Source organism: Lynx rufus, unplaced genomic scaffold (assembly GCF_022079265.1).
Source record: "Lynx rufus isolate CCGP_SWC_20201006 ecotype Redwood Valley unplaced genomic scaffold, mLynRuf1.p SCAF_13, whole genome shotgun sequence".
Lineage (NCBI taxonomy): Eukaryota > Metazoa > Chordata > Mammalia > Carnivora > Felidae > Lynx > Lynx rufus.
Window position 1 is genome coordinate 18,238,303 of NW_025814827.1, and position 16,795 is coordinate 18,255,097.

Here is a 16,795-nt window from a genome sequence, read left to right on the forward strand (position 1 = left end):
TAACCCACAGCCCTCCAGACCTCATTCCTGGGTAAGACTGAGAGGTGGAAACTTTGAAGAGTGATGCTGGTCCCACCCTTGGACAGTAAATTAAACGATGATTAAAAAACCAACACAAGACTCACTCTCAGAAATGATCATTGGTTACAAGACTATTAAAACCAGAGACTTTATAGAGTAGGGCAAGAAAGACATACTCCTCCTTTCCATATTTGACCACTTCCTTAAAGGTACTGATGGCAGAGATCAGCCAGTAGCACACGAGGGAAGCAGACATGGCCTGCCAAAGGATGGCACAGGCGGGAGATCCAGGAAGCCCTGAGAAGGATGGAACGTTCATCCACGTCCTCCTTGTTCCCAGAGAGATTATGAACAAACAGGGCAAAAGTTAACTTGCCCCTGACTGTAGTCACAGTCATTAACATCTTAATTCAAGCCCAATTTTAGGGGGTGGGGGGAAAGGGGTGAAGGAATCACAAGGTACAAACTTCCAGTCATAAAATAAGTAATATACATCATGGTGACTATAGTTAAAATACTGTATTACATATTTGAATGCTGCTAAGAGAGCAGATCTTAAAAGTTCTCATCAAAAAAAAAAAATAATGTGTGGTGACAGATGTTAACTGTAGACTTATTGTGGTCATCTTTCTCCAATGTATATAAAATATTGAATCATTATGTTACATACTTGAGACTAATGTCATGCTCTATGTCAATTACACCTCAACCAAAAAAAAAAAATTCTCAAAGAAGGTTTATTCCTCTCAAATCCATTTGCTTCACAGAAGCCATTAGGCTTCCTGGAATTTTTATTAATTATGCTAATTAGCCAGCAATAATACTAGAACCCTAAGACCCCTGTTAATTTCAGAGGGTGGTGAGAGGTTTTGGTACGTGGGTGGAAGTCACACTGCTAAAGACTGAAGGAAGAGGTTGGGAAAGTGGCGACAATCAAAACAAAGCAAGTCAGACAACAAAGAGGAAAAAGGTTAAATTTATAACCAGCAGGGGTGCCTGAGTGCCTCAGTCAGTTAAGTGTCCCACTTTGACTCAGGTCATGATCTCATGATTCCTGGGTTTGAGCCCCATGTAGGGCTCCGTGCTGACAGCTCAGAGCTTCGGATTCTGCCTCTCTCTCTCTCTCTCTCTCTCTCTCTCTCTCTCTGCCCCCTTGCCCCTCCCCCACTCATGCTGTGTCTGTCTCTCAAAAATAAATAAATGTTAAAACATTTTAAATAAATAGACATAACCAATAGTACATTATCCCTTTTATGTTACTTTTTAAAATATACATTATCTTTTTTTTAAGTAGGATCCACGCCCAGTGTGGAGTCCAACGAGGGGCTTGAACTCACGACCCTGAGATCGAGACCTGAGCTGAGATGGAGTCAGATGCTTAACGGACTGAACCACCCAGGTACCTCTACATTATCCATTTTTATTTCAAGAAAATTGTAGTAACTGAACCCAGTTGCAATACATAAGGGTACCTAAGACTACCTGGCATTTCTATAGTTTCAAAATTAGAAAATAGATTTCTGGCACAATGCTTTTTCTGTCATTTTGCAAAAATGTGTTAAGGAATTAATTACAAGTAGACTCCACATGAAGCAAAGGGCACTGGGCTAGGGCAGAAAGAGTTGGCTCGGTTAGAACCAGCTGTACACCATAGCCAAAGTCTCTATGCTGCTCTGTGCCTTAGTTTCCCTAAATTGTGTTTAAGCTTTCTTCCTTCCCTAAGAACAAAAGATACTACTCTGAGATAAGATTTGTTTTCAAGTGCCAGTGACAGTTTCCTAATGTGCTTCATTTTGACCCTATAAAATGTAGCTGAAGGGGAAAAAATCCTTATTAAAAATCGAATCAATAGAAGATATTCTTTCATTTTTACAACATAATCACTAGAAGAGCTATTTAATTCAATACAAATATATGTGGGATTGGTTAAGAGAAGTGATGTATATACTAGCAATATTTTCAGACAGAATCTATAAGCGCCAATCTGAGTCTCCGTCTTGTAAGGAGCATTTCTGTTCGCCCTGAGTAAGGGCTTGATTTACAACCCTCATTCTTTTGCCTTAATAATGAGAAAATTTTCCATACGAAGCTGGGTCTTTCCTTAGCTCCATGTCCTAATTTCCCCTTGTCAAAATAGCTTTCTTGGGGAGTCTCTATTGTTCTCAGTTAATTTTAACACGAAATTAAAAGTTTCATATGGTGGTGATTTTAAAACATCTTACTTCGTATGCCAAAAGGTACCTCCCAAACTACTTCAACCGTAATTGTTACCATCGTTACAATAAGGTTTTCATATAGAATCTTTTAGGCCCCAAAGTGTTCTATAAAGACCACACTTTGAAATTTTGTTCTCTCAAAACATACCCCATACATTAGATAAGGGGTCGCTGACCTCATCTTACAGACTTAATCGTCATGAGAGCACATAACTTCCCACTGGATTCAAAGGAAATAGTGGCATTTAAATCCTAAATCTAATAATCTAATGCTATTCCAGTGGCTTACCCTCTTTTTCGCCTTTTTTTTTATTCCAAGTTTTCTAAAATCATCTGGGAAGTAATAGATCATATTTAATTGTTCAGGCTTTTATGCTGCACTTTCAGAATCGCTTCTGATTTGTGGTCTGGCTCCAGTTCAGTTATTACCCAACACTAGGTTTGTTTCATCAGCCCAGTATCAAAGCTTCCTCACTTTAGCCAGAAATTAAAATAATAGCTTTCAGTTTCTCCTCCCTGTCAAGGAGCTAGTCAATAATGCAATTTGCCATATTTTGTAGATGACTCTATATGCTCCCCATTAAAGCTGGATATATAATCCTTTTATTTATTTAGCACAGCCACTCTCAACTTTTCCTGTACAAAGACAGAACCTTTTTTTCCTGACAACTTTACTTTGTTTTACCATTACAAACTGTCATGAAGCCCGCAAAGGGTGAACTACCAGATTTTACCTGCTCGTCTGAATAAAGCCTGTGACACCTGAGGTCACATTGCCTTGCATCTCTTCTAGAAAGTTTTATGCAGCCAAATGTCGAGGGAGTGGGGGAGGAGTAAAGATCCCAGTGGTGGCCAAAATGGGGCAATATGGTTCTAAGATGAGTAAAAACAAAACATTCCAAATACAAAAATGATCAGAACAAAAGCTCTTTTGTGGCCTAAGTCACAGAACCCTGACAAACACCCGAGAGTAACCCGATCTCTTGCCCGGCATTAAAGCCCATGTGTAACTTCAGTTTGTGGCTTTGTGCGCAAGGCCACGCAGTCACGTGCCTGGAAGCCTTGAGCGTGGGGTTCTTTTTTTGGCTGCCTCTGAGTGACCTTGAGCGAATCACCTCAACATCCCAGACACAGGAAATACAGATAAACCCACAGCTGCCAACGTCCACCTTGAAGGGTCCCCAGAGAATGTGATGTGGATTAGACACAGGGCCTATGAAATTATTATCTTATAGGCGACTATTATATAATGAGATTATTCCTCAAACATCTTCCGCCATTCGGGTTATCAGCACTCCCTTCTCTTAACGTAATCACCTGAAAATTGAAGGTGAAGAGTTTAGACTGCAAATTCACTCTATTTTCCTATTTTGGACCTAATTTTAACATTTAAAAAGTCTTCCTTAAAACTTATTTTCAAAAATTAACTTCTGTTCACCTGCAATTCAGATGATAACATGGCCACTATGTCCGTACCCTTTTGATTGGAGTTGGTGAGGCAACAGCGATTATGAGCTAAGAGCATATACAGCTTGAGTTCAAACCTTATCTCCAACTCGGTGACCTTGGACAAGTTATTTCAAGTTCTTGTGCCTCAGTTTCCTTTTCCGTAAACGGGAGAAATAGTAGTTTTGAAAAATAAAAATCGAATCATGTCACATTACGAGATAAAATCCCTCACTTGCTAACTCATCTCAACCAAACTACACAATGCTTTAGGTATTCACAGTAAAATGGTGTTCTCAATTTTCTCTTTAACTTGTGTAGCCCAAAACTAGTCATCCTCGTTGAAATAGTTATTACTTCATAAATGGCAAGGTTCCAGATCTCCTGTCTCCTAAGTTTGTTAGGAATAAAAAATTAATTAATGATGGAATATCAAACATTTTTTTCAGCGAATGGAAATCTGCACTACCAAGGGTTTTGGTCCGTTTTGTTTCTTGCGGAACGTAGTAAGCTGATTCTAAAATTTAATGTGAAAATGCAAAGCCAAAAATATCCAAACCACTCTTAAAGAATAGGATGGCATGGGATGCCTGGGTGGCTCAGTCAGTTAAGCGTCCAGCTCTTGATTTTGGCTCAGGTCACAATCTCACCATTTGTGAGATGGAGCCCTAGGTCAGGCTCCTCACTGAGCATGGAGCCTGCTTGGGATTCTCTCTCTCCCTGTCTACCTCTGCCCCTCCCCTGCTTGCACTCTCCCTCTCTCAAAATAAATAAATATTAAAAAAAAAAAAAAGAATAGGATGGCAAGCTTTACTCCAGCCTTACCATAAAGCTACCATAAATACATTGGGGTGATATTATCACAAACAGATTAACAGAACCAGAGAGGGGAGTCAGTAACACGCACATGGGCAAGCCATACGCTGCACAGTGCCAGGACAAGAAGCTCCCCAGGATCCTCCCTCACACAGTCACAAATAATTTCCGGGTAGAGTCCATGACACAATGGAAAGGCAAAATTATAGGGCATTTTTTTAACTAAAACAATTTTAAAAGGATATGTTCATGACTTCAGGTTAGGAAAAGATTCCTCAGACACTAAACATAAAAGATTGAGAATTTTGCAATTAAAATGAAGACTTTCTGTTCATCAAAAACACCATGAAGAGAATTGAAAAGTAATCCAGAGAAGGAGAGGATATTTACAACAAATGTAACTAAATAATGATTAGTATCAGGAATACATCCTCCAGATCAATGAGGAAGGAGATGAACAACAGTTTTGAATGATCACTTTTCCAAATGAAGAAATCCAATGACCAGGAAACATGAAGATGCTAGATGCCATCCCCAATTAGGGAAATGCAAAGTAAAACCAAAATGAAGGCCTACCATAAAAACATCACATTGACTAAAATCCCCGTTTGGCAGATCGTTAGTGAACTGGAGTTCTCACAGGCGCTGGACAGGGGATGGTGGGAATACTAAATGTGAAAGACAACACACGCCTTATATCCCGGCAAGTGAACTAGATAAATACCCAACAGAAACGTGTTTATGTGCACAAAGATACTCGTGGCAGCATCACCCATCCTCGCCCAAAACGGAAACTATCACAGAAGTGCCCGTCACACTCGATGGAAGTGGTGTTGATGAAATGGCACATCGCACAGCAATGACATGGATAAACCACACCTATACACGGCATGAATTTTATAAACAATGTTGAGTCAAAAACACCAAACACACATACAGTAGGATTCCATCTGTATCAGGCCAGAGTAGGCAAAACAACATTACCATATTATTGCATACATCGATGGGTAAAAACCATTTTTTAAAATAGGGGGAAAGTATTACTATAAAGTCAGGATAGTAGAAACCTCTGGGGTATATATAGGGTGTCAATAGGGAACACTTGGGGAGATTCCAGAGTCCTAGCAGTAGCTTTCCTGCATCTGGTTTGTGATTACGTAACTGTTTGCTTTACCCATTAAACACATGCCTGTTTTAGGTACTTTTCTGTAGGTTATAGTTTATAGAATTTAAAAGAATGAGGGAGAAATTGTATACCAAATATTAATGCTGATTAAATCCATAATTATTAAAATAGTGCAGGAAAAACTGGAAGGCCCGTAAGCAGGCCCATAGCACAAAAGACACATGGGAATTTCATATTTTATGACAGCATTTCAAATCAATGGGGAAATGATGGTTTATGATGCTGAACCAACTGGTCAACTATTTGCAAAAATTAAAATTAAATCTTACTTCATATATCCCCACATAAACTTCAGATGGATTAAAAATTTCCTTTTGAATTAATATAAATGTAAAAGTGAAATTTTAAAAAAGTACTAGAAAATAAGGACAAATACATTCCATCCTTGGGGTAGGGAAGGCACTCCCAAGGGTAACTGCAAAGGTAGACTCCTAAAGAAAACTTCTACACTGAAACACCACAAACTGTATTAAAAAGAAAGTAACACCTAAAACAATAACATATGACAAAAGATGGACATCTTAATTCATCAAGAATTTATAAACCAATAAAAACAGCACTCTCTCAAAGGAATTACAGTTATGAATAAGCAATGCTCAAAACAATGAATATAAATGGTCAACAAACATGAAAAAAACACTCACCCTTCATTAAGTAATCAAAGAAATACAAATTTTAAAAATAATCCTTTCCCGTAATTATTCAATTTGCAAACACTTGCAACAGCAATTTTCAGTTCTGGGAGTTTGATATTGCTAGCAGGTACATAAAGGGACACAACCTTTATGGTGAGTGATGTACATCAAGACTCTCAAACGTACCTACACTTCCAGCTAACAATTTCACTTCTAGAAAGGTATCTTCCGGAAATAAATCATTTTTGTACAAATGTGATTATCTTTTAAGATGTTGATCACATTGTTGTTTACAGTTTACATTGTAACTGACAGTCAAGTTCTTAAACAATAAGTTGGTGTCGCAAGTTATGGTACACCCATAAAATTGAATTGTAGCTATCTAAAATGCAAAATATCTAACATGGAAAATGTTCACAATACATAGAGCAGACTATGAAACAACGTACAGTATGATTGCATTATTGAAAATATAAACATATAGCTATGCATTGAAAAGTATGTAAAAGCAAAATATACCCAAACCTTAACAGAGGCTCTCTCTAGGTGATACGAATACAGGGGACTGTGTGTACATGCACGTGAGCCCTTCCGTATTACCTGGCTTTCCAGAAGTGTATTATTTTATTCTCTAAAGAATAATTTTATGTTGCAAAATCCATTTACTGTTAGTTTTTGAAAGCAGAAATAATGAATTTGTTACCTCAGGGTATTTCTATATTTGCCGGGGGGGTGGAGGGGTGGAAGGGGACGGAAAGCAGTAGCGGTGCCTGTATGTCCGTGATAGAGAACTGAGCCCTTCCTATCACACACCTCAATGTGTCTTCATGAAAAGTTCATATATGAAAGTCTCTTTTAAAGCAAGTTAAATTTAATTAAGCACCAGTAAAACATCACCATTAACATTATGAAGATGCTCTTATTTTATTCTTCCTTTCAACACTGTTTAAAGGCTCCAACAGAGTAAACAAAGAAATCTCCACATAATCCTTCAAAATTACATAAACATGTATACATATGGGATTGAGATTTCTGTAGTCTACGTATGCTTCTTTGGGGCAGGGCTGGGGAGAGGGAAGCTATGTGTTGAAAATTCAATTGTCGCTTTAAAAAAAAAAATGGTGTTCTTACCAAACTGAACTGGTCACCTCTTAGGGCAAGCCTAAGAACAGCTATTACCTTCCCCTACACAGTCACCCTAGACTTTTCCTGTATCTTGTGTTACTCCAGGCAAATCTGACCATTCAGAAAGATCCTCCACCCTCCAGCATCAACTAAAAGTACTCCTTATTCCTAATGAGAAGAAAGAGAACATTCTTCCTAAAGGGAAGACAGAAGAAGGAAACAAACATTTAAGAATTTTCTATGAGTGTCTTCCTAGGTATTTCACATCCAATACCTCAACCCCATGCAAACATGCATAAAATTCTCTAGACTGCTCCCTTCCTTACTCAAAAAAGGAGGGAACTTTATCTTCCTAATTCATTTTAGGTGATGCCTGGGGCAACCAAATATTTCACTGAAAGACATGTAATAAATGCTATTCCACAGAGGTAAGAATAAGGAAAAGAGCAGTTACCCGCTTTCATTTGGCTTAGAGGAAAATAAAACCGTGCTTACTATGTACTAAAATATCAGACCGACACACAGCATACTGCAGAACTTTAATACAATATGGTTAAACACAATATTCAAATATTGAACTTCTTAAGCACATCAAAGTCCTCTCCTGAAAGACAAACTGGGCTCTTTTAATAGCTACCTTTGTGTAACTTTATAAAATTCCTTCCCTCAACAATGCCTGACACTGATCTTGATACTTGTTAGAAAGTCTGATGTGACCATGACATCTCAGCAGAGATTCAGGCATTATCCCAATGCCCGTCTTCAGAACTCCTCACCAGAGGACTGATCATCATCTTCATCCCTTACTTCTCGGTACTTCCTCGAAGTCTCCCCTTCCGGATTATAGCTCTGCATCTTTATATTAAGCCTTTCAGCTAATTTCTGTGCCGCGAGCTTGGCTTGCATCTCCTTGAAAACAAAAATCGAAGCAAATAGTTATACATTCACATCTTCTTCCCTGCAATTTTTGCAATAGAAGTCCTCTAAAGAGAAAAGGAAATCAAGGGGCACACCGCCCCACTCAGTGCTCTCTGTAGCAATGTGACAAGTCTGAGGTTGTGCCCAGCACAGATACAAGTGGGCAATGCTGGGGAGAGCTACTAGCCTGCTACAGTTGCGGTCGCATTTCCAATAATAGACAACAGTGCACGGAAATACTCCCCCTCTACTTGGGAAACTGAGTAACCTGCTTAGTGCTGCAAGAGTTACAAACATGGGGGTGCCTGGGTGGCTCAGTCGGTTAGGTGGCCAACTCTTGGATTTCAGCTCAGGTCATGATCTCACGGTTTGTGGGTTTGAGCCCTCCTAAGGCTCTGCACTCACAGCACAGCGCCTGTTCTGATCCTGTCTCCCTCTCGCTGCCCCTCCCCCGCTCCCTTGTGTTCTCTCAAAAAAAAAATAACCATTAAAACAAATTTTTAAAAGACAAATATGGATAGATATTTATATATGTGGACACATGCACGTGTATACACAAACTCACAGAAGTCTGAACTATCAAATGTCAAAAAATCACTAACGCTGTTGTGCTGATCCTCCAAAAAAGAATCTTCTTTCCCAGATGAAGTCATTGAGAGTTAGCATTCCAATGTCACAATGAAAATCAAGCAACCAATACTGAAAAGCTGACTATCCCTCTCCAAATATTCCCAAGAAAACAGCTAAGCAACTGAAAGTCCAAGCACGTTTTGGACACTGGCAGTGTGCTCATGTACACCCGTGGACATTACCGCTGACTGACTGATGGCAGGTGACAATGCCCATTTCTCATCTGGCTCTTCACTTTTCTCACACTTCTGACCCTATGCCTGGGAACTTCTTCAGGTCATTCCCTGAGGCCACGAAGATTCTGGGTGCAAGCTACTGCTACTCTGACGAGGAACCCAGTGTCAAACGGAGGAGTTGAATTCAATTTAAAAATATCTTAGGACAGGCACTGAACATCACATAAACAATTTAAAAAACAATTCCCCATTGCTGCAGTCATAGCTAGGCAATAAGACTTTAATACATGAGGAAGAAAAATGGCTTTTAAAATGGAGTGCCTTGAAAATGCCAACAACCCATGCCAATGGAACTTCTGTGAAAAGCCAAGACTGAATAACAGCCTAGTTTTGTACTAACTGGGGGTATGGCACCTGATTAGAATTTAGCTAACAATACTAGGAACTTAAGCTGCTGTTCTCCTGGAGGTTCAAATTACTCCTATCTAAGTGTATTGGACTCTTTATTTTCTCCCTACTGCCCTCACACTTGTTTTCTCCCATTCCATCAGTCTGTACATAAACTGTTCATATATATGTTTAAAGTTCTCTGCAGAACTCCCAGATCTTTGAGGAAAGTGCTATACAAAATTAAGTCACTAAAGCAGGCGACTAAAGACTCTTCTGTCTTCACAAGGGCCTGCTGATTATGCTTTCTCTCTTTTAAATGTTTGAGAGGACAGAGTGTGTGTGAGTGGGGAAGGGGGAGAGAGGGAGACACAGAATCAGAAGCAGGCTTGAGGCTCTGAGTTGTCAGCACAGAGCCCCACAGGGGGCTCAACCCCACAAACGGTGAGATCATGACCTGAGCCCAAGCTGGACGCTTAACTGACTGAACCACCCAGGTGCCCCTGCAGATCATGCTTTTATGCTTAGTGTCCAAACGTCTGTTGGTAACACCACAGTAGTCCCCCAGGGTTATGCTCTTCCCTGTTTGGCAGGAGATGGAAACCTGAAAACATTTCCCTGATTCTACCACTGAGACTAGATTCTACACTGAGAATCTCCCACATGGGGTTTACGAGATACAAGACAGAGAAGACTTCTGCTAGCCTAACAGCATAGGCTTTAAGAGATGGGGAATTCTGCCTGAGTCTCCCCACATTTCCTCCCCACTCTGCTGCTGCTGCAGGTAGCTGGGATCATCTCCAGCTGGGCCCTGCAGACTTCCGAGACTCTGAAAACTGGAGGCATACACCTGAGAGCCAACGGCATTAGCCAGCCATTTCTCAAGCACCTACCCCCTTCTATTAAGTTCTGTCCTCTCTGAACTTGCTGGAGTGAACTCTGATTAGCAGCATCCAACACACACTCAAGAAACACGTAAAACTCTTAATACCTCATAATTCTGTTTCTGCTGTTTCTGAAGTGCCACAGATTCTTCCAGGGAGAGCAGCTGTGTGGGCATATGGTGAAGTGGCAGGAGCCGAGCTGCTGTGATGTCATCAAGATGCTTCTTATCCCTGAGCCGCCTTTCTTCCAAGGAAATGGGAGACCCTGTTCTCTGCCAATGACTAGATGAATCATTTTGTTGTGAAGGTAATCTGAAGGAGGGAAAATTTATGTTCTGTCATCAGACTGTTTCCTTTTTATAGACACGTGTTTACAACATTCACACACAGAAGCGGCCTTTAACCTAGCAATTCATTCTTCTGCAAAGATAATAGGAGTTTACCAATATTTCTATTTGTAGATACAAATCCTTCCCATTTTTAAACATATTTACTTCAAAAGCAGGAGTATTTAAATCGGCCCTTCTTTGGATTGTGATATATGACAACCCACTGTTTTTAACAGATAATAGGTAGACTGACAAGCTCTTTGTATTTTCCTTCTCTCTTCAAAACTTACACTTGAGCTGAACCACCAGTTTTGTTTTGTTTAAGTTTATTTATTTTGAGAGAGAGACGGCATGAGCGGGCGAGGGATAGAGAGGATCCCAAGCAGGTGCCACATTGTCAGCACAGAGACCAACGGCGGGGCTCATATTCAAAAGCCATGAGACCATGACCTGAGCCAAAACCAAGAGTCGGATGCTTAACCAACTGGGCCACCCAGGCACCACTGAACCACCAGTTCTAACGGGAGACAGGAAGGTGTCAGAAAAGCTTTAAAACAGTGAATTCTGAGGAGTCACGGAATAATTAATGCTCACTGTGGGAATGAGGGGCAATATGGTGAGACATAAGGGAAGTTCAGGGGCTAGGGCATGCAGGAACAGCGGTAAGATAAGGCTGGGGAGTCGGCTGGGCCCAGTCTTCAGCAAAGAGTTCTGTTCCATGTACCGGATTCAGATCTGCATTTTACTAACTTCATTTTGGCAGCGGTGGCGTGGATGGGCTGGAAGACATAAGACTAGAATCCAGAACAGGTCAGTTATAGCCCAAGAGAAGGATGAGAGCCTTCCCTTTTGATAGGAAAGGATGAAAATAAGAATGACTAGAGATGAAGGTCAACAAAATGCATCAGGCGGGTCTTTCTGGCTAGCAAATATGAAGAAAAAGGAACACACCTTGGGGGAAAAAAACCAAAGTGGTGGCACCATGAACTTAGGGAATATAGGAGAAAGTCAGTGCAGGAAGAAGTGTTCTATCCTGCACATGATAAAGCTGAGGTGCCATAGAACACCCACATGGTTTCAAATATAATGGGCCATGCGGATCTCAAGTTCCGGAAGACCTAAGGTAGAGGGATAGGAGGGGTAGCTGCCAGCATCCAGGTGGTATTCTGGAGCCAGAAGAGCAGAAAAGGAGCCAAAGGCTGTTCATACATGGAATCCCTCAATCCACAGCTGACCAGGCCAGCCTTTCCTGATCTGCTTTAACTGTACAGGAGGCCCTCTGGCTCTCCCCACTCCCACCTACAGCTATATGACCATAACCCAGAACCAGGATCACTGTATTCTCTGACCAACTAGATGATGCTTCTGGTTTTCTGTCTTCCCAGAAGTGAAGAAACCTACTTCACTGCACACAAGATGAAAGATTACCGACAGAGGGCACAAAGATTACTCTTTATTCTTAACTAAATTTTAATGTAATATAATCCTGGTTTTCTATATAGAAGAAAAAATGTTTTCAAGTTAAAAAAAAAAATGGCAGGGTTAAACTTTAGTCTCTTTATAGTAATTCTTTAATAAAAGTTTTAGGTACTTCTAACTAGAGGTTTTCAGTTTTTTCAAGAAAGACAGCAGTGATTCCACTTTGTATCTGATGTTACATCCTGGTAAATACCGGCAGGCACAGTACCAGTAACCACTCCCTGATTTGAATGTTACATCTGCATACGAGTGAATAACATTCTTTTCTCTTCAAGGAGCTTTTCTTTTTCTGGAGACTCAGAAACAAAACTATGGCAAGGTTAGTTTGCCAGTCCTGCCTGAATCTGTTTTTCAGTTTCTTTAACCCTTCTCGGCTCCTTTCCCCTTGAAGTTATTATATAGTTCAATGTTCTTTGAAATGTGTAAGGCTTGGGTTTTCATCTAGATCCTGAGCTCTTCGAGGAGCAGGAGCTTTACTTGTGTGTCACCCCAGCACCAGCTGCTTACATATCATGAGCACGCAGATATTTTTCACCGAGATGTCTGTAAGCTTCTAAAGCTGCTTTTCCCTTAACTTACCGTCTAATCTAAGGGGGGAGCTGCATACCAAAAAACTGTTGTGAAAAATAAAGTCATAATAAATTCTCTAACTCTGGGCTTAATATCAAATATTGGCTAAACACCCTGAAATTCAATACTCCACCTGCTATCTGAAACCTTTTCAATTCTGGCTAAAAACCTAAAGGATTTTCCAACATGAATCCTCCACCCCAGCGAGGCTGTTTCCACAATATGCTCTTACCTAACTATAAGCAGATCCCACACAAAGTCCAGCAAACTAAAAGCATTCTCCCAGTTTTTTGAGTTTAACAAAGAGTATGTTCCCGTGACAGGCCTGTTTCTGATGATACTTACACATTAGTTTTAAATTTATGTGGTGGGGGCACTGGGTTCTTGGCTCGAATTTCTAGCACTTCCATGTAATGAGGCTTCTTCTGTGCCCCACGACAAAGCCCTGCCAAGTTCTCAGCACTCCTGTCCTGTTCTGAATGCTGTTCACCTGGGTCCGCAATTGTGATCCTTTGTAACCTATCAATAAACAGGTTGTCCGAGCTGCTGGAATGATCTTCTGCCTGACTTGAAACACGACGCTGAGGGAGACGCTCACCAGCTTCAGAAGAGGAAGGCACACTCGCTCTGCTACTGGGAACCGGGCACTTGCTCACTGTGTCCTCAACCTCGGGAGCCTCTTCATCGCCTTTGTGAGTAGGATGTGGTTGTGAGGTTGTTTCAGACGACTTGAAGTTACTTAGAGAGGAACAGCCACAAACTGGAGACGAAGTATCAAGTATCTGGTCAGAATTCTGGGCCTTATCTGTGTCCACATCAACAACTGCAATTGCTTTTTGCCTTAGCTTACAGTCTAAACTAACAGGATGAAACAGTTCAGTTTTTCCTCTAACTTCTTCACGTTCTGCAATGGCAGCTTTCAGTTTGGCAAAAGAGTCTAAGATCTTTTTACCTCTGTCGGGCAATTTGCAAATGAATTTTCTGTTAAATGGAAAAAAAAATGTATATGTTACAGCCATGTTTTTAAACTTGAGATAGAAAGACAAAGCATTATCCTCAAAGGGAGAAAAATCTATTCTTAAGTAAAAAATCTGATTTCCAACGGTCTCAAAAGAGGAATGAAATAAGAGTCGTGATCTAAATACCCTAAAAAATAAGGGATGTAGGAAGAATAAGGAATATGCCTCATCTGTCTAAATTTCAGCAGAAGTATTTTAAGCATATGATAATACTCCGTAAGACACTCCAAAAATCAGCAGTTTTTAAAGTGTGATCTCCAAGATCTTACTGGGGAGGGAAGGTGGATGGGTCTGCAAGGTCAAAATGACTTTGATAATAATACTAAACCATTATTTGCCATATCCATGCTCATTTTTTCATATGGGTACAGTGGAGTTTTCCAGAGGTCACATGATATGTGATGGTATCATTGCTCTGATGGCTAATCATTGTGTATTCTGGTGTTTTAAAGATCTCTCACCTGTAATTCCTAATACACCAGTAAATATCAGTAGATACACATAAAACAAGAGCTCCTTGGGAGGCTCAGTGAGTCTTAACAGTCTAAACGGGTCCCAGAGACCAAAAAAGTTAATTATCGGCTCTAGATCAAAATCCCATTCTCAAAAAGTCCAAGCGTTTGTCTCTACTAGAAAGCCTCCAAATGGTCATTTGACCCTTTTGCTAAGTGACAGAAGCTCCTTTTCAGATTCTTTTCTTTATCCATATAATAGATGGAGGGAAGAGTATACCTCACGTTCCCTATTCTATGTCTCACACTACAGTCCTTCCCACAATTTCAACATTAATATTCTTCTCCAGTTGCAATTCCTATGTATTCCCCGCCTTCTCGCTCCTAATCCTCATGACTTCTCCAGCTTTTAAGTAGATAAAATTCTCCCCTCAACTCAGTACCCTCTAAATAAAATCAACCACAGAGCTATTCCCCTCCCCAGGTTTTCTGTTCTTATCAGTGGTTCTCTATACAGTCTGGAAACTTCAGCACTCTCTGTCACCTACATATTCAAATTATTCCATGCCTGATGTAGTTTTCCCAATCCCATAACTACCTTAAAAATACAGCCCTCTTGCTGGGAACTTCGCTGGAAATAACCAACTGTCTTCTCTTATTTCCTCAAAACCATCCTGCACCAAGCTGCTAAAATAAGCTTCCTAAAAAATCGCTTTCATTTTATCGTTCCCCTGCTACCGTCAAGTCGGCCAACTGAATGAGACAAACTTTTTCTGCCTAATATATCTGCACTTTATATCCTATCACTCTTACCCTTTCCTACGGTTCCTGTAAAAATAGGATCGAAAGATGAAATTGACAAGATGTTTTGGGCACGATGCGGGCCGCAGTGGAGCGGGATTACCAAAGGATTTAGGACACAGACCCTCCCTTCAGGGAAGTAGTCAAACAATTAAAATCAACGCGAAGCTAAGGAACAGCTGAAACGGTAAGCAGCCTTTCAGCATAAAGCAATCTCCGCAGGCGTTACGTGCCAGACCAGGACGCAGCCGGCTTTGCGGCTGGAGGCCGTCCGCTCGCCAGCGGGACCGGAAAGGTCTGACTGTGGCAAGGTCACCTTCCAGGGTAGGGAACCCGATGTGAGAGAAGGCGAGGGAACGCGTCCCAAGACCGAACCAAAGGAGGCTGGCAGTGACTCGGCGGGACCCAAGCTTACTCGTTGCGCAAAAGTCTCTCCTGGCGCTTCAACATCTCCTGCAGCTCCGCCAAACTCCGCCGCCCCAAGTCCTCGGGAGCTTGGGGCTCGAAGCCGCGGGCCAGCGAGGACATTCTGCGGGGGCTGAGGCTGGCGAGGCGGCGGGCACTCGGATTCCTCAGCAGCCCCCGCGGCTAGCGCCGGATCCGCGACCGGCGGGGACTCCGGGGCACGAGCGGGAGTCGCCATTTTCCCGGAAGAACAGGTCTTCTTCGAGCCGAATCGAGCTTTATTGAAACACCGGAAACAAACACAGGCAAGGAGAAGGGGGCGCTGGGAGGAGCGGGAAAGGGCGGAAGTTACGGGGGGGGGGCGGTGGTGGCGTCAACCCTCGTCTGGGCCCGCGTTTGCGACTTGTGTGTTTTCTCGGTTCATCAGCTCTTCGGGTTTATTCAGAAAGTGTTTGCTAGTGCAACTGTAAGCCCGACAGGTATCCACGATCCCTGCTGTTATGGAGTCTACCGAGGGGTGGAGGGAGGCAGAGATTAATCCGGTAATAATAAAACAATATAATAGATCGGTATGGGCGCTAGGGCAGGTGTTTCGAAGAAGTGGAATGTACATAGAAAACTGAGTGATGAGTTGGTTAGCCACTGATGAAGTTGGGGGAACGCGCCAGACAGGTTTTGGTCTATGGTGCTGCGTGCGTCCTAGCCCAAGGCTTAGTGAAGTCCTCAGATTAAAGTTGGAGGGATTTTTGAGGACTCTCAGTGGTCCTATGGCATTTGGAGCTGTACTTTTCTTCATTTGCTGCATGCCTCAGGTATTGCAAGACATTTGGTTGAGCCCACTAGTTTTATGGCACTTCTGAGAGAGACAATCCAAAACACCTTTACTTTCCCCTCTGCCCCCCCACCCTCGCTCTGCCAGTACAACACATATTTCCAAAGGTCTGCAAGAGAAGATGATGGGAGGTGCTGTACAAGCCAGCTGAAAACCTCTTTCACAATTCCCTATTGTGCTTGTAGAAAAACAGGCACAAAAACAAGTATTCCCAGGGCACAAAACTAGTAAGTGACAGCATCAGATTTCACTCAAATGCCCAGCTCCTCTTTCTACCACACCAATTTGAAAATCTCCTTCTTTCACTTTATGCCTTTTTCTAAATGTTTAAAACTGTTGAAAGGTTTTTTTTCAGGCTGTTACGAGTACAGCAGTGTAATAAGCATCCCAAACAGGTCTTACCTTCTCTCTGGGGTTAAGCTATCAGAGCTGTGTCCCATAGGAAAGACTAGGAAGCATACAAGAGTC

General features: G+C 41.6%; 1 protein-coding gene across 1 annotated transcript; it reads right to left on the bottom strand.

The window, feature by feature from the left end:
• Positions 1 to 6,206: 6,206 nt before the first annotated feature.
• On the bottom strand, positions 6,207 to 15,739 carry POLR2M (RNA polymerase II subunit M). Its single transcript, XM_047075060.1, has 4 exons — positions 15,506 to 15,739; positions 13,164 to 13,799; positions 10,548 to 10,752; positions 6,207 to 8,354 (listed from the first exon to the last, which is right to left on the bottom strand). The coding sequence occupies exons 1-4, from the start codon at positions 15,616 to 15,618 to the stop codon at positions 8,208 to 8,210; spliced, it is 1,101 nt and encodes a 366-aa protein (XP_046931016.1). The 5' UTR covers positions 15,619 to 15,739; the 3' UTR covers positions 6,207 to 8,207.
• Positions 15,740 to 16,795: the final 1,056 nt, after the last annotated feature.

What these genes read in the sequence shown, in the direction of transcription:
- POLR2M (XM_047075060.1), bottom strand. Translation starts at nt 15,618, where the DNA reads ATGTCCTCGCTGGCCCGCGGCTTCGAGCCCCAAGCTCCCGAGGACTTG. An exon ending in CATAAATTTAAAACTAATGT is followed by an intron (nt 10,753 to 13,163) that starts GTAAGTATCATC and finishes TCCCTCCTTCAG; the next exon opens with ATTACCTTCACAACAAAATG. An exon ending in AGCAGAAACAGAATTATGAG is followed by an intron (nt 8,355 to 10,547) that starts GTATTAAGAGTT and finishes TTTGTTTTCAAG; the next exon opens with GAGATGCAAGCCAAGCTCGC.